The 25,043-nt window shown below is 42.5% G+C and overlaps 2 protein-coding genes across 8 annotated transcripts in view; one reads left to right on the top strand and one right to left on the bottom strand.

The window, feature by feature from the left end:
* Positions 1–13,669, bottom strand: part of SNX29 (sorting nexin 29) — a 120,865-nt gene extending 107,196 nt beyond the window's left edge. For all 7 annotated transcript variants that reach the window (XR_009746909.1, XM_061473281.1, XM_061473282.1 and 4 more), the window contains exons 1-9: positions 13,536–13,669; positions 9,289–9,353; positions 8,389–8,441; positions 6,839–6,963; positions 5,773–5,953; positions 4,639–4,709; positions 3,587–3,835; positions 1,323–1,689; positions 531–649 (exon numbers count right to left, since the gene is read on the bottom strand). Coding sequence is in view for 6 of the 7 variants with exons in the window: in XM_061473281.1 (XP_061329265.1) it covers positions 531–649; positions 1,323–1,689; positions 3,587–3,835; positions 4,639–4,709; positions 5,773–5,953; positions 6,839–6,963; positions 8,389–8,441; positions 9,289–9,353; positions 13,536–13,542 (1,237 nt within the window). In the remaining variant the exon portion in view is untranslated. The remainder of the gene's footprint in view (positions 1–530; positions 650–1,322; positions 1,690–3,586; positions 3,836–4,638; positions 4,710–5,772; positions 5,954–6,838; positions 6,964–8,388; positions 8,442–9,288; positions 9,354–13,535) is intronic.
* Positions 13,670–13,872: 203 nt separating this feature from the next.
* Positions 13,873–24,333, top strand: DNAJA3 (DnaJ heat shock protein family (Hsp40) member A3). The gene is made up of 12 exons (XM_061474219.1): positions 13,873–14,053; positions 14,194–14,318; positions 14,395–14,478; positions 15,180–15,386; positions 16,462–16,614; positions 17,627–17,774; positions 18,569–18,633; positions 19,464–19,592; positions 20,015–20,130; positions 20,670–20,767; positions 22,374–22,490; positions 23,236–24,333. The coding sequence occupies exons 1-11, from the start codon at positions 13,888–13,890 to the stop codon at positions 22,475–22,477; spliced, it is 1,395 nt and encodes a 464-aa protein (XP_061330203.1). The 5' UTR covers positions 13,873–13,887; the 3' UTR covers positions 22,478–22,490; positions 23,236–24,333.
* The last annotated feature ends 710 nt before the right edge of the window (positions 24,334–25,043 follow it).

Here is a 25,043-nt window from a genome sequence, read left to right as displayed (position 1 = left end):
GAGGTTGGAACTGGGTGAGCTTTAAGGTCCCTTCCAACCCAAACCATTCTATGATTCCCACATCCTTTTCCAAAGATGTATTTCCTAGCCAATCATTTGTCATCCTGTATATAAACAGGTAACAGCTTCTACTGAACTGCATCCAATATTAGATACTTTCTCCACTCTGTCAAGATTAATTTGAATTCAAAGTCCCAAACACATTTGCAGCTTATTCCAGCTTAGTGATATCTAGAAAACAAGTAAGGACACTTTTTATTCAACCATTCTAAACGTTAGTAAAATACCATACAAGACCACATCTTAATCCCAACAAAATTCTGGTTTATTTTGACACTGACAAATCCTCAACTAAATATCTACTTCAATGGAGAACTCTGATTCAGATCTAGAATAAACTTTAATTGAACCTCCCATCTGAGCTGTGCAATATATCCTATGCCCTTACAATTCCACTATTTCTTACCATTATCCCATACTAAATATTCTGTTATAAAGTTTGCTGGAATTTGGTAAATTAAAATATATACCTGTTTGGGAGTAAGAGCCAACAGCACTGACAGGAAATAGAACATCTGAGTCATCGTTCAGGACCTGCAGAGGACTGCAACTGCATATCTGAGAGTTGCATGTGCCTAGTTCATGAGGCCTAGATTTAAAACAAACCAACAGAACAACCTGTTTATACAGTCAGTATTCACGTTCACAATGCTTGGGTTTCTTTCAGAGATATCACTGCCAGAAAAATCTTTTATTTCAATCTACCTGCCAATTTCTTGTTTCAGACAAACTCATTCAAGATCAGATTATTTAAAAAATGAGACAGGAAGTTCTTTTTCTCCAGAGGGATTTCTGTGTCTGAAATTGAGAGGTCATCCTAGTGGCTAAAATTACTTCTTTTTCCCTCATTTGTGTTTTGTCTTGTTTAATTATCTGCTCTGATGATAACAGGCTTACTTTGTTCAAAATACGTGGGTTTACTGTGAAGCCAAAACAGAATTGATAAACATACTAAGAATAAGGACATTTCAAATAGGCCAGAATTATAGCATGGGTATATGATGCAACAATTTCAACAACTAAGAATCTCAAGGAGAACAAGTCTGAAAACAAGTCAGTTTGGTTTTCAGTGGAACTTAGAAGCAAAGTACCATCACCGCAGTGCCCAAATGGTTTAAACAAGGGGGAAGAAGATAAAGGAAAGGGTGAAGGTGTGTGAGAAAACCTATAGTTCAGTCACACAGATCTCATGGAGTCACACAGTACTTATGGAGGAAGGGAGTGGGGAAGGCTTGGAAAATGGCTCCTGCAAAGTTACTTACTTTTCAGAAGCTTCCGTTTCCCCTTCTGTGTCTTTATTTCCTAATGATTTTCCATACAGCTCATATTCATCTGCATCTTCATCATCAATGCTCTTAACGTCTAGTTTCTGGTATTCATACTCTCCATTCAGGAACACTGAATTGCTCTTCCATGAATGGTTAGTTTCACTCCCATTCAAACTCTTCCCAAGAATGCTTTCAGATGAGGGTGATGCAAAAACTGAAGGTCTGTCTACACTCTCCTCTGAACTTTCTGTAATCAGAGTCTTTGTTGTGTCCCCCAAATTGTGGTCATCTTCCTCTTCATCAAATGAGATAATATGAGTCACTCTCTTCTTCTTTTTTCTGTCTTTTTTACATTTCAAATCTAGTAGCAATATAAAAGTTTACATAGTTTAGAAAGAGAAACAATGCAATACACTTGTTTTCTTCTTCTAAAAGAAGAAAAAGCCTCTTAGATCTATGAGGCCTTTCATTATCTTTCCATACACATCAGCTTTTAAGTCTCTAACTACCATCTTTATTTTATATGCCTTACGTAATTCAGGCTCTAGAATACATTTCAGAAGTGCATTCCTAACAGCACACAATTAGAACAGGGAAAAATTTCAACAACCTTATAAAATTACATTTAAAATTGTAGTTGGCTTGGTGTCCCTTTCTCCCAAGGAATATGGCTAGTGCATATTGAAGAGTCTGAGTACACAGTACAGAAAACACAAAATTTCTGCAAAGAAGAAATTAAAAAGAACAAACTCACAACACAAAATCCAATCAGTCTGCAATCAAATAAAAGATATTTTTTGCCTGTATTTTGGAAACTGAGCAGTCAAGTCTTCAGAAAAAGAAACTGAACTTGATCCCTCAAAGGGTAATTGGCTCTTGCTCTGGAAATACACTGAAATCCTCTTAAATACATCATACCTATGCCTTGACAGCACCCACTTTTGAATGATTACCTCTCCACACTGATTCTGATGTGCACACAAGGCTGAATGGTCTTGCAAAGTTGAAGCCCTCTAAGAAATACCAGGAATGTACTCACCAAGCACTCACATTGGGACTCAACTGTTTTAATTCGAGTCCAGCTGTTATATCCACAAAACATATTAACATATTTCTATGAGTTAGAGGATGTTAAAACCCATTCTGAATGCAAACAGAATTCCAGCAAAGAACATAGACTTTAATGAGAACATCTGACTTGCTCTAGCACGTAACATACAATGGCATTTGAATAAACCCAAGTGACCTTTTATTATAAGTTGTACATTACATGTACTGTATCCACATGGACTGTAGACATATGGTACATTATGTTGTAGAGTTATATGCAGAATATTGTCAATTATTCTGTTGTTTCATCTTGCAAGCCTTTTTTATACTTACCACGTTATCCCAAGTATTAGCTACTATTTTATGCTCACTTAAAGCGGGAAACAACAAAAGCTTTACCACAAGTTTGTTTTGAGACAAAGTCTCTTTTAAATACCAGTAAGAAATAGATTTTATCTCAAGTTCTATTCCTAGCAGACAGCATTCTCATGTGGCATTCCTTCTTTTTTCTCAAAACAATTTAAAGCCTAAACTTAAACCTTGCTTCCCAATTGAAAAACACTTGGTACCTTAATAAAGCAAAATATTTCTCCAGCTCAGCTTCTGGAAATAAAGATGATAAAATATTCCTCTGCTACTTTTGGAAATGAATATGTATAATGAATGACACATTTTGCTTAATTATAAAAGATTAAGACTTTGGATCTTTGTTAATAACTAACACCCTACAAACTGGTTGCAACACTAACATATGTAAAAGTAGAAAGTGTGTGTAAGTTTTCATTTGTGATAATTACCTGCTTCATAGAGAAATTCAGACTGTAAACATGGGTGCTGCTTGAAGAAGATTATAAGCTATTATTTTTATCTGATGTATACCAACAGATATATAGCAGTGCATTTCTGGATGATAAAGTGCCAGAGGAAAACATATTAATAATGAAAAATCGTGACACGAAAAACTGCAAGGTATTATCTCATTAATAAGAAATTGAAATTCAGGTCACAAGCAAAGCACTTTACCAATGATATCGTTTAGCTTCCCTCTCGCAGTGACACGAGATAAAACACTCAAATACTTCACATGTGCAATGCACTTCAGGTTTTTGTTCCATAATTGTGCATTAAATTTAACTGGAAAAGTTATTTTAACACACTTGAGAATTTTATAAGTTGCTGAATGAGACAAACATTGCAAAAATGCTTACCAGCATTTACACTCTTTGAGAGAACAGGAAGTGGGTCAGTGTCCTGATCAGGTTTTATTAGAATCGAGACAGCAGACGATGCCGTGATCTCTCTAAGAAGGCTGCTAACACCCTGGGTGGATTCTTTCAACAACGAGGTTACATTCTGCGTTGATTCCTTTAACAAATCAGACACAGTGGGTGTGCATTTGCTCTGTCCATTTAAATCCTTATTGTCAATGTTGATTGCAAAAAGAATGGAGTTCAGACCTGCAGAGAAAAGAAAGGGAAAAATAAGACCAAAAGCTCACTATATACTTCATACAAAAGTTATGAATATAGAACCTAAGACTTAACAAAGCTACAACATGAAAAACATTTCTTCCCCCAAATTTCCCACAGTTCACCATGCACAAATTCTTATTCTGTCATGTACCATTCATTCTTTTTTAGATCATATTCAAGCTGATGCCATCAGTTCTGAATTTATCTTTATGGCTGTTCAGCTGCACATTAAATAAGAAGTACTGTGAACATGTTTATTTATAATCTTCTATTTAAACCCATTTCACTGCAACTTAAGTATTTGTTGGTTCCTAAACTCTATTAACAAAAACTTACATGAACCCTATCTTGCAGAATGAAGCACGTGACCACATATCTGAGAAAAGGGTTGTACATGGTAATAACACATCACGTCTGTGGTCATTTCTCTATTATCATTCCTACTCTTACTCTCCTTTCATGTATTTACCTATAATTTGGGTCTTACTATAGTAAGTCTATCTGCTGTTTTCTAGTCAGGAATAACCCATTTTGTTTTCTTGAAATTGCACTAGGTTTTTAAAGAAGCTAGCCTTGACTGATGAAGTCAGAAAACTTCTGTGAAAGGCTTTTTAACTGTAGGAAGGACAGATCCAGTATTTTAACAGTTCATCAATTCATAGCATAAACTAGCATTCACCCTGAATCTGCATCTGACACACATTCTCCACATAAGCAAAGAGCACTTGAGAGAAGCTCCCCACAACCAGAAACAGATGTAACATTCCAAAATTCCAAACAAGTCTTACCAGCTGCCATGGTAGGAATCATACTAGAACGTTCTTCATCCATCATAAAAGACCAGTCTTCATAGAAGACACTACAATTTGAAACAGAAAATAAGAGAATATGCAGTCCTGTATTAACATAAGTTCCACTTCTAAAAGACATGAAAACTCTGAAAAATAAGTATGAGTATCCCAATAGATTAAATTGTACGTCCTGGAGTTCTGAAATAGAGGAAACTGAACAGTTATCAAAGACATGCTACATAGTACTTTATCTTCACTTTTATTTCTGCATTTCTACATGGACAAAACAGCCACAAAGGGCAAGGAGGTTCATTCTACATTAGCAGTCACAATATTTCTCTATACCTATTGCTACACTGCATATATAGGTTTTAAATAACTACAGTTGACTGTAATTACTAAGCCAAATGAAAAGAACGGATTTCTGCTGAATCCCCTGGACTTGATCAAACTCATCAAAAAAGGAAGATACCCAATTTTTCAGAAAGAAGAGAAGCTGAAGATGTACCAGTGAAAAGCTGGGACTCAGTTAATTGTGAACTAAAGTGCATTTCACACATCCAAAGTATCTTCAGATTTCACAATGCATAGTAAGTTACTCTCAGTAACTCTGCAGTAGGTTCACAAACCAGTACAAAACCAGTTTCAAGTGATATGCAATAGTAGCTACCTATTGCTGGACTGCTTTTCAATTACAGGATGAGCATCTCCAAAAGGCCCCAGGCAGTTGCCATTGATGAACTGCTAAGATCAAGGCTGCAACTGTGTGCAATGTGAACAGCATGAAAGGGGCACCTCAAAGCCTGGCGTCAAGGTCTCAGTGAGAAATACTGTTGAAAGAATGGGAAAGGGAGTTATGAAAGAGGATGGAAATCAAGATGAGGATAGAAGCAAATATTCTCATGTGCTAGAATGAAGCCAGTTTCAGGTCACATGTTGATATAGGCACAAGCCACTATTTAATGGCTGCTAAAATTTCAGAAATGAACAAAATATAAGATTAAGTGGGTTTGCTAGCAAAGCAATTAATACACTGTATTAGTGCAGCTGTATTTTTTGGTTGGGCGTTTTAATCTCAGTACTTCATTTGTCCATACATTTCCTGCATTACAAAGATATCAAATACAGTACCCAAGTCGATTCTTATCTGCCAGCAGCATATGAACATATCTTTCCAGGGAATGCTCATTTAATGCACAGCGCAACCAGGCCCGGCCTCTACCAATGTCTGTGGTAATTGTCTTCAGAGAGCAAAAGCGCTGCAGTTCATGTTTATTCAGAACTTCTTTCACATAGTACCAGAACACTGGCTCTGGAATTAAAAAAAAGTAGAAATAATAATACTTTAAAACACATCAAAAAAAACTCACATCTGAATGCATTTACATGCAATTTTCCAAAAACAGCAGGTAATGGTATATAACTTCAAACAAAGGTGAATCATTCAGCATCTTAATACAACTCAACAGTTAAATAGATTATTTATTTCTACAGAACTTGGGCTATTTAAGCACTTAGAACTTTTCACCTCCTTGAAAAAAACACACACATTAACATTAAACTCTTAAATTCACATTTAAAGCACATTCAAACCAGTATGTCACCCATAGAGCAGGTTCTAATGTTCAGCTGGGAATGTATTACGCAAAGTAAAATAATTCTTTAGAATTCTATAATGTTGCCGATTGTGAAATGTTGGAAGCTAGGACCAAAAGAAGAGGTAGCTCCAGAATTTACAGACATGCAAATGACAAATTCATGTTACTTTAAAAAAAAAAAGTGTTATATTTAAAACGCAACAACACCCCTTTCCACCAATATAATTTCCTTGCCCTGTTCCCAAATATTGATAAAAAGGAGGTTTTGCAGTTGCCTCAACCTTCTCAATTGGAGCTAACAAAAATCTACCTCAGTAACTGTAAATGTTTTATCCCTATCAGAATTCAAGATATTTGCCAAAGATGCTATTCATGATGGAACTGCAGGAAGTGCAGATTTCCAAACACCAACATTTCTAGAAAAGCTTGGTATGAAAATTACAACACAATTAAAAAGCAATAACCACTTTCACTGCTTACTGAGAGTCCAAGTGTTAAGCATGCTACCAGCAGACTGGAGACCTAAAACTTCCATTAGAAATTGCATCACTTGCACTTATCAAGTACTTAAAATAGAATCATTAAGATTAACTAATTACCTGTTTCAGTTTTACTGGAGAAACCTGCTGCCTGTTTGATGGCTGCTGCTGTTAACGCTAGTCCTCGGCTCCTCCTCAGGCCATGCTGAAATACAGCTTCAAACTGAGCACACAAACAAGTGACTCTGCAACAGAATTTGTAAAGAGATCTTGTGAAAAGAACAATCAACTATGTTTCTATGAAGCATGTTTATTCCAAATCTCTGAATGTAAAGGTGTACATGAAGTGAAAGACTCCTTGTATGCTCTAATCTCATTATCTGCAAACAGTATAATCTACTTATACCCAAAGCCTTGTTATGACATTCATTCAAGGCCACGCTGAACAGAGCCTTGGGCAACATGGTCTAATGTGAGGCATCCCTGCCCATGGAAAGGGGGGGTTGGAACTGGATGATTTTAAGGTCTTTTCCAACCCAAACCATTCTATGACTACCCGAAGCTGGGGCACAAATGAATTCCAGAAGAACTGGCAATCAATTTGAAAAATCATCCTTACCTGCTATAGTGATTGTTAGCCACATCATATCAGCTTCAGATTTCATGCAATTACATTTTCATAAATATCCTTTGTGCTACACATGCAATGAACGTTTTTCTGAAAATATGCTGTAACTTCCTATGCAATTAATAGACAATTTTATTAATTTGCATTAGTACTCTATAATTCAAGCCTAGAAAAACAGGCGTACATTTTAATATCGTTCAGAAATCCCAGGCACAGGAAAATAAGAAAGATTTTTCTGGAGATGTGTTTAATCTTCAAGTTTTGATGCTGTTCACTACAATACTATTTACAAATCTCCTGATATTCTTTTTTTAACATAACCCAGTTAATAAATCAGTTTTCACAGAACTAGAAACACTGTAAAACCAGCATAATTTAGCCTGCCAAAGAAAGAAATATTACTGCAACCTACAGGGAAGACTAAGGCTTAAGGTGTAAGAGACAGGAAGGAAATCTGTTTGTCTGAAATACAGAAAATAAGTATTACTTTTGGCTATTAAAGAAACAATACTTAAAACTTAAGCTTTAATAAAGTTGTCAGCTCACTGCCAAAGCTGATTTCCAAAAGGAAGGGAAGATACTTTAAGTTCAAGCAAACACATAAAAACAGTTGACAAAGTGGCACAGGACTCTGCTCCAGCACTCCACAAGTACAGAGTTCTATTCAGGGTCACAAAAAAGCAGAAGATCTCAGGAGAAGCACTGACAGAAAGAGAAATATATTTACCATAACTGCCCTGGACAGCAGAGCTTTTAGCATGTAATACTTTCTAGTCCATCTATGTTAGGAAACTTTACTTTGCTAGGAAAACTTAACTAATAAAGCAGAATATCATTCAGACAATACTCAAGATGATTGTGGAGCCCTTGTGATTAAATTTTGCCTAGAAGACTTCTGCTGTGTTAAGCTATCAAATTTTTAAGAAGATGAAAAATTCAGAGTCCTATGTCAGTAGAAACAGGGATTTTTGAGTGTGTGAGGAATTTCATGCCACTACAATACATAACCTAAGCATGTTGGAAGTTTCTTAGACCATTTTACCTGCTATCAGAGTCTGAAGCAATTTCTTTTCTTCCTCCAAATCGTATCTGACACTGCAATAAACAGATTTTAATGAATTCTTGTTGTACTAACAAACTCAGTATTTCAAAATATCTCCATGTAAGAAACAAAGTCATAACAAAAAACTGAAGCACTACAAAACAACACATTGGCAAATACAGCCTGCAACTAGAAGTGTTTCACAGCATCATGTTCCACTAATGGCCTGCTCCTTGGAGCTCTTGCTGTATGCCCTTGCTAGCCAGCAAAAAACACCTGCAGGTCCTTCAGTATATTTGAGTGAAAATTACTACTTTTGAGTTTTAAATGTACAACCACAAAACCAAACATTGCTCCTATTCAGCTCAGCATTACAGTTAGAGAAGGATCATTCTTTATAGAACGTATCACTGGCTTACTTTTCAGGTAGTCTTTTGCCTCATGAGCTCTCCTAAATTGAATCCAGTCTATGAAATTCTATTTGCTGAACTTCATCCTGATGCAAGATACACACACACAAGTAAATCCCATCTTTAACTCTATTGTAATCATTCACTAAAATCCTAGTGCAAAGAAAAAAAGCTGCTACTGTAAAATTTGCAGTACACTACAATTTAGTTCAGTGCTATAAGTATTACAAATATGTATTTACACATTCTGTATTATAAATATATTTATAGTAAGTATAACTATCACAAATGTAACCTGCCAAAAACAAGAAATTTAAATACTGCCTAATAGTTGTTTAGTAGCAGACAAAACCAACTCAGTAGTACTGTGAGAAATACAAGATTTCTTCTTTGGTAAAAAGGAGGAAAAAAGGGCAAAGACAAAACAGTTCCTGCTAGAACTGACAACTTGGAGTAAGTATACTATAAAAATATGTACTGGATTTCTCACCTGTTTAACTGCATCCAGCAGCCGTTCCAGAAGAAACTGTCGTTTAGTGTCATTGTTCTGTGAACCTGGAATTCAACAACATGATATCAATTTAAAATGAGCATCTTCTTACTGTCAAACCACCTTACTGCAGAAAGAGTTTTTAAGCAGGTGAAACACAGAGCAACTGTTATAATAAATCCCTTAAAATTTAACTACCAGCATAGTTCTTCCTGATTAATACCTATAAAATCTGGTTTGTTACATGAAACTATGCAAGACAATCTTTAACTTCTCAATCACTTTAATGACAGCGTAACGCTTTGCTTGTCAGAATACGCTTTATAAACTCCCAAGAATATGTGTAAAATTTATTCACCTCTATCATTTCTTTATTCTGAACTTGAGTTCAAAATATCCTTCATCAACCTCTTGTGACCTCTCTGGAATTAAAGTCACTATCCTTCTTTCCCTCTCAAAGAACGTACACTTAATATATGGATATCCTGAAAGCCATTTATAAAAACCGCATAAGCAAGTTCCTCCAGATACTGAAAAAAAATCAATCACTACAACATCAGCTCTCCAGTAAATAGCGATGAAATCCACCAAGATATGCCACTCTACCTCTTGCTGTCCAACACTTCAAGGTCCCAATCCCAGAATTCCTTATCTTCATAATCCCATTCAAACTAGCTTCCACCTAAGGCAGCAGCAAGGGACAGAATTTGTCCTACTGGAATTATTCTGCTTCTATTTCATTTTAAATATTGAATTAGGAGAAGAAAACTCCCATAGTATATCTAAAATAGACAAGTGAGCTGCTAACTAAGCTTCACAATGCTTATTTGGATGATTTTCCTGGATTTTCAAGAAGTTACACTTCCCATTTTGAGCTCTTACTCAAACTGTGTAGACATGTGACGCATGAGGTTTGGTTCTGCTATCAAATATTCTGATGCATGCAAACTCAGGTTAAGATGCAAAGAGTTCAAGGCTAGTAAAGGATTGTAGAAACAAATCCCACACCCAACCAACTATGTGAGTTATGCCACTACGAAGATCAGGTTAAATTCATCTAATCCTTACTACTCCACTTTATGCTCCTTCAGAGTTCACAGTTTTATTAAATCACATTCAGTGTTCTTACCATGCAGGCATTGCGAAAAGCAGACACATGCCTATGCATCTAAATGCCTTATGAATCACGTAACTGGAATAAGGAAAATGATTAAGCTCAACTTTCATTACAAGCCCTCATGAACAGGAACACTGAATATACACAAACCTGCAGATCTTCTCTATTGTTTCAAAACTTATTACTTCTACACCTTATGCCATCCACATGCCTGTGAGAACAGGCACAATGCAACATTTCTCTTTATATTAGCAGTTTGAGACTACTCAAGAACAAATGCATGTAATTATTAATTCTGCGACCAGAAAAAAAATCTGTCAAATGAAAATACTAAGTGTGTGGGTTAAGATTGTCTTCCAAATGCAATACGTGTTCATTCTTCAATTCACATCTCCTTGGCATCTTTGCATCTATTTGATGACACAGAAATGGTCTGTAACTAAATACCAGAGTCTTAACAACAAGAAAAATGCATAAATACAGAAAACCTACAGATGATAACCCCTGTTCTAAAAGATTAAAGAATGTTATATCAAACAGCCTTAAATTTACACAGAGTGCAGTGCAATGCACATTTTGTTACAATTTCACTTGCAAATTTGTACTAATAAATTATGACTACGCATGTTTGCAGCCAATAATTTCATGAGAAGTTCCAATCACCAGTAACAGGGCTCCGAGGCCACATGATACCTGTGAGGGCTGGCTGCAGTTTCAGCTCCATGCATGTCTTCAGAATTCTTCTGCTGTGCTTTACATAGAAACTTCACAGGTAGAAAAAAAGGATACTCAGAATCTAACATGCTTTAAAATTCAAAGTTTAAGTTGTGTGGTTTTTTTTTCTAATAAGACTAGAAAACTTAGCACTATTTAGCAATGTTTTGTTTCAAGTAGATGGAAGGGACAAATAAATCTTTGCAAGATCTATTTAAGATTTTGCTTTTTTATGGTCTTCTTTTTACAAACTTCATCTTTTAAAAAAGCATATTTTTTTCAGATAAGTGCACAATGAAGCATGAGCAGCTCTGATTTACAGACTAACAGTGTATTACAAACTGACCAAAACACCCTTCAACTGATTCAGAACAGTGTAAAGACTGCAGTAACATACAAATACAAAACATAGAATGCAGAAAACCAGCATTACTCAGAAAGAAAGGCTATATTTAGACCACTGCAATAAAAAAAAGGAAGTTCAGACACGAGTCTAAAAATAATTGTGAAAACACAAGTGTAAGGTTGAAAAAACTTAAGAAACCCACCCTCCAGTGTCTGAAAAGGCCTACAGGCATGTCCCATCAAGGATGTCCCATCAGGCACTTTATTATGGACTGTAGTGACAGGACAGGGGGTAATGGGTTCAAACTGTAACAGGCAAAGTTCAGGTTAGACATAAGGAAGTTCTTCTCTGTGAGGGTTGCCGAGGTGCTGGGACAGACTGCCCACAGAAGCTGTGGCTGCCCCATCCCCGGCAGTGTCCAAGACCAGGCTGCACAGGGCTTGGAGCAACCTGCTCTAGTGGAAAGTGACCCTGCCTGTGGCAGGGGATTGGAACTGGATGAGTATTAAAAGTCCCTTCAACCCAACCATTCCACTATTCTGTGATAAGGCTTTATGCCACAATAGTTGCGACCTTGCCTTTTGAGTCACAGAACTCAAAGAGAACTCCCAAAGGTGAGTTTCCTAATGAGATTTTTTGATTTGCAGAAATTTGCACAAGGCTTGTCCCAGGCTGAGGCTTTTTCATATTGAAATGCTGACTCTTAAAACCTTCAACACTTGGATGGAGTCTATTCCATTTCAAGATCTAAAACATCCAAGAGACTTTCTTTTCCCACGGTTTGAAAGATTAGACTGCTACTTTAATTTTTCACAATGCCAATTAACAGACATCCCCACAACTATCTTTTTTTTTTCCTCCTCATCTTTTCTTCCGTAAAAATCTTTTGTTTTCATCTTATCACAAAGGTGAGAACAAAACAGAAAAATACAGCTTAAGTGCTTCCATTTTTGGTTTCACTTTCAGATATTCCTGTTACCTGTAAAACATGTAGTGTTCAATTACTCCAGTTAACTCTTCTACTTTTCTTACTGTCTTTGGCAAAAGATCTCACCACATGTTAATTCAGGGTGGGAGATAAACATGCAACCTAATTTTGAGGTGCAGAGTACCATCAGCAATTTCCATTACTGAACTTGAATAGCTAAACTCATGAAAGCATCTACTAAACACCTCCCTCCTTAAAAAATCCCAAACAAACCCTTGCCAATGTATTTTAAGACATACTAAGTGCCTATTTCTATTTACAGGAAAATAATTATTAAGATTTCTTCCTCCATCCCACCAAGCAACTCGCCGTGCTGGCCCATTCAAGTGCTCTTCCTCCACTCCTGAAGCTTATGGATCCTAATCATCATGCAAAGCTTTTCAGTACTTCTCCTCACAAACACCTCAAAAGCCTCAGGATTCAGCGCGCACATACACGCTGCTTCACCCCAACACAGAGGCCAGAAACGCACACATCCACTGCCGACTCATGACTGAGGAACAGCATCGATACATCCCAAGTACTAACAAGACCACTTTTTCCACTAGTCATGCTCCCGTCGTCTCTCACGGAGCACACCTTAGAAGTTTGTACTGTTTTTTGTTTTGTTTCATTTCTTAATTAATATTTTCTCATGGTAATTTCGTTTCTCAAGAGAATTTGCTGCATCAGTGACCCCCGAGGCCAACAGCACCCGTACTGTGAGCCGGTGTCACGCTGAAGGGCAGGCTTTAGAGTTTAAAACGAGCTAAAACACCTCGGGGGAGGGGGGAGCTAAGGCAGCCAGAAGGAGGAGCGGGGTGTGGCGGTGCCGGCAAGAACTGAGCCCTGCTCCGCGCTGCGGGGATAGAGAAGCCAAAGCCTCCCGCGCCGCGCCGCGCCCCGCCCCGACACAGCCCTACCAGGGACAAGCGAAGGGGGGAAAGGGGCCTCTGTCGGCGGCGAACAGCACCCCGCCAGCCTAAAGAGGCAGCGGAGAGGCTGGGAACCCCCGGGCAAGCTCTGCCCGCGCCAGACCCGACAGTGCCCCAGAGACCCGACGCCCGCACCGAGGGGGCCCCGCTGTAATCCCCCTCACTCACCACTCATGGCGACCGCGGGGCTAACGCCCTCCGTCCGCAGGACTCGCTCCCACCTCCCGCACAGCCTAAAGCCAGGGCGGGCCAACACACAGACTCCACCCCGGAACCCTGCTCCGCTGCCCCGGAAGGTAAACACCCCTCCGAGGCGGGCGGTGGAGCGGTCCCAGCCGTGCCCTCGCTGTGCCGCTCCCCCTGAGGAGCGCCGAGCACAGCCTCCTCCCGCCCCACCTCTCGCCGTTCCCGGGACTGCCACCCCCGCGCATGCGCGATGACGGGCGGGTGCCGGCTTCTCGGGATCACTGCGCATGTGCGCCTCCGCCTCGTCGCCCGCCGCAGCGCGTGCTGGGCCAAGATGGCGGGCGGTACCTCTGCGCGCTGGCTGGGGGCTGCTGCCGCCGTCGTGAGGAGCCGCGGGCCGCGGGACCCCGGGCGGCTGCCTCTCGTCTGGCTCCTGTGGGGGCTCCGCGCCACCCCACGGCCCGCCGCCCGCCGCCTCCTCCTGCCGCTCTGCGCCGCGGGTGAGCGCGGCCGCTGGGGCCTCAGCGGGCCGGGGTCGGGGGCCGGGGGCTGTCGCGGAGGGGCCGGCGCGGGCCCGCCTCTTGCCCTTCGTGGTCCCGGCCTGGCCCTCACTCGGCCCCTCTGCCCTCCTCTCCCGCAGGGACGAGCCGCGCCGCCGCCGCCTTCCACAGCAGTGCCGCGGCCCGCGCCAAGGAGGACTATTACCAGGTGCTGGGGGTGCCCCGCACCGCCACCCAGAAGGAGATCAAGAAGGCGTACTACCAGGCACGTCCTGCCGCGGGAGCCTGCTAACTCAAATCTCGCGTGTCTTGTCTCTAATTCTTGCTTTCTTCTTGTTCAGCTGGCAAAGAAATACCACCCCGATACAAACAAGGATGACCCGAAAGCTAAAGAGAAGTTTGCTCAGTTGGCAGAAGCCTACGAGGTAATATACAGGATTTTATTTGATGAAAAGGAGGAAAATTTGAAGAGTAGATGGGGAAACAGTTTTGGTGTGCATTTCCTGTAAAACCGTGGCTGGATTTTGGTGTCTTGCACTTCAGGGTTGAGCACCTCTGTCCCAGCGGTTTCTCTAGGAAATCAATTAACCCAAGTATCTGATTTAGCTGAGTGTGTTGGGGGCTCCTTCAGTCTGTGCTCTTTTTTCGTAGCAGTGAGTGACTGGCGTGGATGTTGTGGTCACCCTTGTGGAATTATCAGTCTCTTTAATCAAATAAAAATCCTGGCTGTAGTTACTGACTGTTTGACACAGCATTTCTTTTCACTGTTCTTTCCCAGCCCCTTCCTCCTTGCTCTTCAGCTTGTTCTTGTGCCAGTTTTTGCCTTCTTGGATTTTCAGATCTAGCCCAGCACTCACCCAATACATTAATAATCAACTCTATAATGTCAGTTATATTTATTTATTATAAATCAGTAAAGTCTTACGGTTTTCCTGATTCTGAGCTGAGAGGCATCAGGGCAGAAGCAGCTTCTTGGTTCTTCATGTGCTCCTGGGCTAGCCTTCTCATGACAAGGTCTGAGAGCGTGGAGGGCTTGGGGCAGCGAGGCCAGGAGCCTTGGATTCTCCCAAGAGGCGTTGCTGCAGATCTGCACAGTGTCGTGAGGGCATCTTTTTTTGCCTCCAAGGTGTTAAGTGATGAAGTGAAGCGGAAGCAGTACGATGCATATGGCACAGCCAGTTTTGACCCTGGGGCGACGGGTGCCAGCGCAGGGCGGCAGTACTGGAGCAGCGGTCCCTCCATCGATCCCGAGGAGCTCTTCAGGAAAATCTTTGGAGAGTTTTCAGGATCCCCTTTTGGTGATTTTCAGAATGTCTTTGACCAGCCACAGGAGGTATGAAATGGGTTTATTTGCTGAGTAATGAAAAGGAGAAATTAAAACCTCAGAAGCTGGGGAGAGATAGATCTGTCACTGATCACTCCCAGAGTGAGCTTAAGCAAAGAATTGGTCTGGGAGCACCAAGCATCCCATTGTTTGGTGGGGGAGTCACATATTTTGATAAGCTGTGTTGGTACATTTTCCAGACCTCCAGACAGAGTATTCTTTTCTGTACTTGAGCTACTCCATCTAGTGTTTCCTGACACCAGTTGGTGCTGCCAAACAATTCCAGTGTGGCAGAGGCATCCTTTCTGCTGTACAGTGATTTATACATGTCTGCTTTGATCTGTAATGCTAAAAACCACAAATTACCTTTTAACTATAAAACAAGCCTTCCAGCATTAGGTTTGGCTGCTTAATTGGCTTCATTTTGCAACCTAATTGGCTTAACTTTGCATTGGAGCCTGCAATAAAACCAAACCTGTGTCTTCTTCTTTGTACTGCAGCTTAGTGCTCTTTTAGGTGTTGACAGTTCATGTGCTGCCTTCAGAAATGCTTGGGACTTGCTTCACTAAAAATGACCTTTTAATTCTAAACAAAATTTCCTATTCTGTGCAGTCATCTTTGCTGATGACTTCCCTTGTTGAGTAAAGAGTTTATTGAGGAAGATCAGATGCTGTCATTGGGGTTTAAAGCCTTCACCTTAACCTGTTGCTGCATTCCCATAAAATAAAACCTTTAGAAATAGTAAGGGTTTTTCTGAGAGCAGAATAACACTTGACTTCCACTTTTACTTCATTTTCTATTTTTAAATTGCATTTCTGCTATACAATTGCCATCAGACTGGTGTAGCCATCATTCCTACAATGTCTGCTATCCTTTTGTACCCTTTTCATGTCTGTGAGACAGATTATTGCTTCCTCAAATGAGGTAAATCCTCAAACGTGTTGTGTGTCCACCCATTTCTTCCCCCTGTCTGTTACCTGAGTGTATTTTAAGCATGATTTTATGTTTGCCCTAAACCAATTTCAGTCTGCTTAAAACCCCACCACACACCAGTTGTATGTCAGTGTCTGTGTTTCCTGTACAGTATATCATGGAACTGACATTCACCCAAGCTGCAAAAGGTGTTAATAAGGAGATTGTGGTGAACATCAGTGACTCCTGTGAGCGATGCCATGGGAAAGGACACGAACCTGGTACTAAAGCACAGCGCTGTCACTACTGCAATGGCACTGGCATGGTAAGTACTTCTCAAGACATGAATTATGCTGTGCTTTTCCTTCTGGGGACAGGTCAGTCTCTCCCACAGTGAAAAATTCTCACTACAGTCATCAGGTTATCTTGGGCAAAGCCAGATTAATGTGGACTTGATGTTAATAGGCACTAGGAAGATCTGCTTTGTGTTAAAGAAGAGTTCTGCCCAGCTAACAGCACTGGCTGTTAAGGCTACATCATCTGGTATCACATGTCCAGCAAAACATACTACAGAATGTAACAGTTCTGAAATTACTTAATATTTATGTAATATAATGATTCTAAATTATTTGGACATTAAATGGGAAACTGAGGGGTGGAGGAGGGAGGAAGGTGATGATAGCCTCAGGGTAATTGTGATTCATGTTACTTACAGTAAGTAAAGGTCGAGCTTCAGGCTTTCAAATTCCACGCACTGGCAGTGACTCTGTGACCAGAATACCTTTGCCCACAGAGCAATTGTAGTTGGTCAGAGGTGGCTGAAAGCTCTTGCCACTCTTTCTTCATGTGCTCCAGTCTGGTGGGTAGCTTTCACAGTGCAGTCCATAGCTTAGTCTCCATAATGTTTTCGTGGTCACTGGCAATAATTTGTGCAAGTGGATTGTCCTTGGATTCCTCAGAATACAGATACTTGTAGTTGCCTGTAAAATAGTGCCGTCAGGAGCACTGGTCCTTCTGGCACATTAAAGCTTAGAGATGTGAAGCGTGTTTTCCTTCCCTTCACCATGAGGCACTTGCTCATAGTAGTGATGGTTTTCAGTGGAGATCAGAATATGACAGCAATTGGATCTGCTGCAGGTTCTCGCAAGCAGCAACCTCTTTGGGTCTCTGTGCTGCTTTTCTGCTCCACCCCTTGCTGAAGGATGTCACTTCTGTCAGGTTGCATGTACGACTAAGAGGACTTGGATGTGCCAGGCCTGGCACTGTCAGTGTGTTGTGGAAGTGAAAACTACCATCTGGGTACTAACTATTTGTACAATCTGTGTTTTCTTCACCAGGAAACAATAAACACTGGCCCTTTCGTAATGCGATCTACATGCCGACGGTGCGGCGGTCGCGGTTCCATCATTACCACACCGTGTGTGGTATGTCGAGGAACGGGGCAAACCAAACAGAAGAAGACAGTGATGGTCCCTGTTCCAGCTGGTTAGTATTGTGCTTCTGCACTGGTCTCTGTTAACTAACTAGTTCTTTGCTTCGAGTTGGCCAAGAGCAAGGCACTTGCCTCCAAAGCTTGGCTGGTCCCTGCTAGAACAATGGGAGAAGTTTTCCTGCAACAAAGTTATCTGAAGAGCAGAGAAGTTGGTAACTTGGCAGCTGAAAGGGCTGGTAATGAGATGAACTTTCTGGCCATGGATATAAATGTTTGCTTTGCCCTTCCTGAGGCAAAGTTTTGGTTCTCACATGGGTCCTTCTAGGCAAGTTTTGAAGAGCGAGATTCTGAAAAGGTTTAATTTTTGGGGGCTTTCATTTGTTCTTCGAAGCATGGGGAGAGGGTGAGAATCTTGAAAGCCTTAGCTTGGCTCAGGAAGGTGTTCTGATGGTCTTCCTCACCAAAGAGTGGGGCTGAAGACTTGGTTCTCCAAGATCACCCTGAATGAGCAGCCTGTAATTTTCCTGCAGCTCATGGAGGCTGCCATGGTCTTTAATCTGGTGGATTCCCTCAAGAATTCTGTAGGGGTTGAAATAAGGAACCTGCTTGGGGTGTAGTAATTGTTGGGGATATAAACATGTGCTGACACCTCCTTCCTTGGACAGCAACTGTTGGGCTCTTACTGAGAGTGTTACTGTGCTGCTTGCTGGTAGGGTGTGTGCCTTGTGCTGGAGGTGTGGGTACTCCTGTCATGGCTGCCTTTTGGGGATCCAAGAGTTGTAGGTACTCATATAACACATGGATTGTAACATAAGGTAACATTCCCTCTTTTCTTTCCTGATTGCAGGCGTTGAGGATGGGCAGACAGTGCGGATGCCTGTGGGGAAGAAAGAAATCTTCATTACGTTCAGGGTACATATCAGCAGCTATTTTCATTATTAAGCTGATTGCCTGTTCTCTTCACAACTGTCTAAATGGGGCATGGAGGAGGAAGAGTGAGTGATGCTTTGAAACAGCTGAAGTAACATGATCCACGTAAACTTCCTGAGATAGCAGATCTGCATTGTAACCAGTGGTGTAACGTTCAGTCTGCTTGTGGAGAGTTGTGCTGCTTGTTCCAGGACAAGGCCCTTACAGTAGCAGGCATCAAAATGCAGAGTAGATTCCCAGTGCCTTGGGTCTTTGACTTGGCAACGTGCAGGAGCTGTCTGCTCGCAGGGCTGAGAGTGCTGAAGAGGGCTGCAGGAATGCCCATGAGAGGCATTTGCACATGTTCTGTACCTGGGGCCCTGTTCTCCTTTAGGTGTCCTGTCATGCAACTCTGTCAAGGAGAAAATTTTTTTCAGTGCCTTTTCAGTGGTGTTGGAGGATTTAATTTTCTTCCAGCTTGTGAGGCCACTTCAAAGGTGCTTGCTTCCCTCTTCCGGCTCTCCCCTGTTCAGGTACTGGACAAGGCAGTGTCTTCTCGGTCTCCAAAGAATCATACTGGCTTTGATAAATTAACAACAGCATTAGGGGAGGGAATTGCTGAACTAGGAAGCAGGCATCCTCCTAAGCCTCTGGCTAGTCATGGCTATGTCAAGATCTGTGTGAGTCTAAAAGACTGACCATTAACTTACACTTCTGAGCTTGGTCTGACTGCAGTGTTCTGATATGTTTCCTTCAGAGAACCTTCAAAGCAGTTTACTATGAGAATTTTGTGATGGTGTGCTCACTTCTCTTTGGAAATGCCTGCCTTTTAGGTTCAGAAAAGTTCTGTGTTCAAAAGAAATGGAGCAGATATCCATTCGGATCTCCTCATTTCAGTAGCACAGGCTGTGCTGGGAGGTACAGCCAGATGTCAAGGCTTGTATGAGACAATCAATATCACAGTAAGTACCTTTGTGTGGAAGGGCTTGGGCATAAATCAGTGTGGGACAGCAGAGACTCCTCCTTTGTTGCAGAGATGTACAGATATCCTAAGTCTGCCAGTGTCATGTTTCAGACTTGGTCAGGATTGAGTGTCGGGTAGTGTGTGACCTGCTTGCTCACACATCCTTTCTGTGGTAGGAACAGGGAGAGGAAGAGCTGGCTGAACAAATCGCAGCCAAGGTCTACAGGCCATGCAAGGTTCTTTACTTGTTCCTTCAAAAGCTTTTCTGTCGTTACAGACTTGGCTTCTGAATGTGTCCAAATGCATGAATATACCAGATCTTGCTTGCTGGAGCAGCAGCTTGTTTTTATAGACATGTAATGCAATTACTATGGAAATGGTTAAACTGGAGTAATAAACATGACACCTCTGTGTTCATAGATACCCCCTGGTATTCAGCCAGACCAGAGAATTCGAATGAGTGGGAAAGGCATTCCCAAGGTTAACAGTTACGGCTACGGAGACCACTACATTCACGTAAAGATAAAAGTTCCTCAGTAAGTAGAGCTAATACAAGTTTCTGTGAAGTCTTGAACTATTTGTAAAAAAAAAAAAAAAAACCCAAACAAAAACCTAAAACATTGCCCAGAAAGATTTTGTCAAAATTCCTGCTTTGTCAAGGTCCCTAATTTCTCTCTGCTGTGAATTCTAATGTGAGGTAGACTTTGGGTATTTTTTTAATAATACTATTTGGCAACCCAGCTCTAAAAATCCTGCACCCTGGAAAGAAGTGCACCCTTGGCTCCTGGGGTGAAGGAAACAGTTCACCTTCTCTTGCTGCACTTGGAGCTCATTCCTGGGGCCTCCCCACCATTTTTCACTGTAGTTTGATGAAAGGCAGTGGGTCATCTCTCCTCTTCCACTCTTACTCTGTCTAGATCATTAAGAGCTCTGTAGGGATTCTCAGTGTATGTCAGGTATATTCCTCTTGTACTTCCAGTAGCTGCCCCTTGTGTGCTGCTGGTGAAGGTTAAGAAGAGCTGTAGATACATTTGTCCCTAAAGACAGCTGTAACCATTCTGTGTTGGACCTGCAGGAGGCTGACGGATCGCCAGCGAGCCTTAATGATGAGCTACGCCGAGGACGAGGCAGATGTGGAGGGCACAGTGAACGGGGTCACAAACACAGCGTCAGGTGAGTGGTGCTAGTTGGTGCTCCTCCTTGAGGAGCTGGGGTGGGAGTGCAGAGCGCTTCTGGAGAGCGTTCCTGGGGAGGAAGGTGAGTCAGGGTAGCCTTGAGACTGCGTCAGCGCAAACTGCCAAGCACATTACTTTGGAAATGGTTTCAGTTTGATGTAACATAAAACAAGGAGATTCCCTCTTCCTAGAAAGCAATTTTTTCTTTGCTCATATTGGTACAGTGAACTTTATGAAGTCCATTGGATTTTTGTCTGTGCTTCAAACCAAAAAGGGTATTTATGACTATGTAAAGGCACAGGCAAGAGCCTTTCAGGAGCTGCCAGATGATCCCAGGAACACGGGTCCTCTCTACTCCATGTGCCAAAGCCTGAGAACTGAAGGCTGAAGTTCAGGACATTAGAAGGCAGTATCTGCTAAATACTTACTGATGTGATGTTTCATAGTGCTTTCATAACAAGAAATTAGGTCTTTTCTACTGGGGGTGAGCATTAAAGGTCAGCCTGGGGGGGGGGAGGTGAGAGATCTCCAAGCACAACACTTTCATTCCAGCTTTTTAAAGGCATTTATGTGCCAAAGGCGGGGGGGTGGGATTCTCTCCAGATTTGTTTTTTAAACAGCAAACCTGCCAATTTTTACCACAATTAAGCAGCAAGGTGGATTAAAAACACTGCCAGTAGTTTGTGGTACAGAAACAAGCTGGTGCTGAAAGCATGTTCTTGCTGTAGGCAACAGAAATACCCCGAGTGGATGGATGGAGGCGTGTTCTGCCACCAGCCTCAGTATTTCATAGCATTGCATCAGTCGGAGCTCTGCAGTCAGCTGTGGGAGGATGGGGAGGATTGGACTTTGTGTTCTCTGTGCACAAAGAAAGCTTGAGGAGGATTTAGGGGTCTTGTTATTGACAGTTTTGCCACAGAAAAAGCAGATTAGCCAAGAGGTCACCTTTCTTCTTGCTATGGACACTTCTCAAGGGACAAACAATTTCTTGAGACCTGTTTATTCCGGAAAACTATGTTCACTGCTGCTGGGAAGATTCCTTATCCAGACACTTGATCTGAAATACTTGTAGCCTTTTTCACTCTAGCCCAAGTTAATTTTCTCCTTGTTTGTCAAAGCATTGCTTGTTATTACATGAAGCGGGTTCCCTGTATGGTTTGGCACTGCTTTGCTCTCAAGGGTCACAACACAACCATGAAACAGGAAGAGAGATTGTTCCAGGAACTGCCAATACAGCTTTTCTTCCCTGTAAAGTGATGGCTGGCTGTGGACAAGTTAGCAACCTGGTTTTAATGGCAGGTGGCAAGTGCTCATTTCTAAAGCCTGTGGGGTCCCTGACTTGGTAGTGCAGCAGAATTCCCTCGACAGTTGGAAGGCTGGGGAGAGGGCAAGGGAACACTGTTACCCGGGCGCACAGTCATCTTTTTCCACTTCTTGAGGTCCAGGCTCTCCAGCTCTTTCATTCCTGCTGCAGCCCTGTACTCGAGGATACAGCTGCCTTGACTTGACCATTTCCTGTTTAGAATAACCCTCTTGCTTTGTCCTGAGTGCTGGCTGCTGGTGGGAGATGTATCTGACTGCAGCCCTTTGCTGTTTGTGTCCAGGTGGCAGGGCCACGGCTAGCGCTGATTCAGGCGGGGATAGGCCTGAGGCTGAGGAGAACAAGGAGGGATTCCTTTCCAAACTTAAGAAAATGTTTAGCTCCTGACACCCCATCCGAGGTAGGAGGCATCTTGTGTTTTATTGTCGTCTTCCACCCACCACCACTAAGCAGAACTTGCACTTCTTGGGAGGTAGAAGCAGCAAAAGCACAGCACTGCTTCTCACTTAGCCTCAGGCCTTCCAGCCACTTGTGTGAAAAGCCCTAGCTGTCCCCTGGGACCTGGAGCAAAAAGCCAGGGACTAAAGCACACTGTTGCTGCAGCAAAAATGCTGGGTGCATCTTCAGGGAGGCTGCTGGCCTCCCCGCAGCTCTGCTTCCTCATCCACTCAGTAGCTGTACTCAGTTCAAAGTACCGAGGGTGTTTCTGTTAGCTAGAATGGGCTGTTCTGTCACTGCAGAGCCCAAGCTTGCTGGCAGGTGCGGGGGTCCTGAAGAGCCTTTGGTGTTGGAGTGCTTGGGTTGGACTCACCCTGCCACAGGCTTACAGCACCAGGAAGGCATCAGTCTTTGTCACAAAGCACATTCAAGCTCCCGCCACACAAATGAGTACGGTGTTATATCTCAGGGTGCCAGTGAGTTGGTGTCGGCCTGTTGTGAAGGAGCACTGCACACTTGGTATCATTCTTGACAGACACGAGTGTCTTGGATTCCAGGGGCTCGGCTTCCTGGCACTGCAGGCTTCAAATGTGTCTGCTATGTGTGGTGGCAGCACAATGGGTCAGGTGGGAGGTGTGCTCACAACGTGGGCTGCAGGGGCTGATGTGCTCAGGAAATACTGAACTTCTCTCTTGCTTCAACCACAGGGAAGCGTTCTACTGGAAGCTAAGAGCCAGCAGCAAATCATCTTTGCAGTTGGGGATGAGTCCTTCTGGCAGTGGGCTCTGGAGAGCAAAGGTTGTCACCGGCATAGTGAGAATCCCAGCTGGAGAGGTGACACACCACTGAGGCACCAACAGCCATTGGGATAGAAAACCCACCCACCATCCCAGGACACAGTAATGAAGGAAAATACCACCTTTGCAGAAATGCAGCACTCTCTCTGAGGTTGCTCCACAGTCCCCACTGCTGCTGGAAGCTTGTCTGGTAAAAATTAACATTGAAATATTATTTAGAATCCAAACCAGTGGAAACATGAAATAAAAATTGTGTCCTTCCTGCAGAGAGTGGAGCAGTTTGCTGCAGGGAGCCCTGGATGGCTGCTGCTCACTCAGGTGTCCTGCTGAATGCTCCACTTGTTCGGAGAGCTTAGTGCTACTTTTCTTCTCCCAGGAGACTTGGTGGGTCGGCAAGGTTTAATCCTGCCTTCATGACAGCCCTCCTCCTTGTCTCACACAGCTCTCGGAGCAGGATATCCCTGGGGCTGGTCAGAGCTCTGCTGCCCTGACTCCCTCAGCAGCTGGGGCGGAGGGGGGGGGGGTTGTCCTGCTGATTTCTTGGGCAAAGAGTGGGGATGGAATCTGCACGTTGCCTCAGGTTCCCTCCCTCAGTAACTAAAGTACTACACAACTGCTGTCGCTTCTGAAGGGTGCGAGTTTACCACTGAGCCCTTTGCCAGTTTGGGACAAAGTCTTTTATTACATTAGCACAACCCCTGTAATATAAATGATTGGTCAAAGAGTCGTTATTCCTACGTGTGAGAATGCAAGTGAAGTGGAGCGCTCCTTCCAGGTGGTGGAGCTCGTGCAGCGAGTGTTGTGGTTGCTGTAGCTCGCTGTTGTTAGTTACACCCTGCAGCTACCACCAGCCCACATGCTAATCGACCACTTAAACAAGGACATGTCATAGTCTTGCCCATCTTAATTTGCTGAAATAAAGCACGTGTTGCCTCCTGATTAAACTGTCTGTAAAGTGATTCTGTATCCATGTAAATAAGGTTGACTTCATAAAGATATTTAACACCTTTTGTGCCTTGCTGCCTTGTTTGCTCCTCCAACCTTGTCTTCACCCCTTTCCCTCTGCCAGGAACAGAAAAGGTCTCCTCTCGAACAGGAGTGGGTAGGGCTCAGTGTCCTGAGCCCCCCCCGGGGGTTGTTACTGACTGTAAGCAAAGCAAAGACTGCCAAGGCCAGAGCGCTAATCGAGCAGTACCTTAAGTATGGCCAGGGGGAAGGGGAGGATGGTCAAAATTGCTTTTTAAGTGATTCTTAAGTCCTAGAGTTGGAGAATGTTTTACTCAACTCATGGAGGCTCTAGGAGCCCAAAGGCCAGGCCAGAGCTGGGAGCTGTTGTTCTGCTGACAGGGTACGCCACATAGTGACCACACACTAGGTGCATGATACGCAGAGTTCATTAAACAAGCACACTAAAGCCAGTAAGCACGCTAAAAGCAAACACACTAATGTGAACTAGGTAAACATATAGTGAATAAGTACAATAAGGCAAATCAGAGGTGTATAAGTAAAGTACCAAAGAAAGTTAGCAATGCATTAGATCATTACCGTATAGAGAGAATAGAGATTAAGAAGAAACATATCACCAATTACCACTAAATCATCATGCAGGCCCACACTTCCATCTGGGAAACCCCACTGCAGCCAATGCCAGGAGTCTCAGGCAACTGGGAAAAGTTCTGCCCAGTGCATCCACCCGTAGGTGAGGCTTCTCTCATGGC

The sequence above is a fragment of the Pezoporus flaviventris genome, unplaced genomic scaffold (assembly GCF_033815535.1).
Source record: "Pezoporus flaviventris isolate CSIRO_AGI_PZ_B2104156 unplaced genomic scaffold, CSIRO_AGI_Pfla_v1 ptg000078l, whole genome shotgun sequence".
In the NCBI taxonomy this organism is placed as follows: domain Eukaryota; kingdom Metazoa; phylum Chordata; class Aves; order Psittaciformes; family Psittacidae; genus Pezoporus; species Pezoporus flaviventris.
Note: the sequence above shows the minus strand (reverse complement) of the source record. Positions and strands in the feature narration are given on the sequence as shown.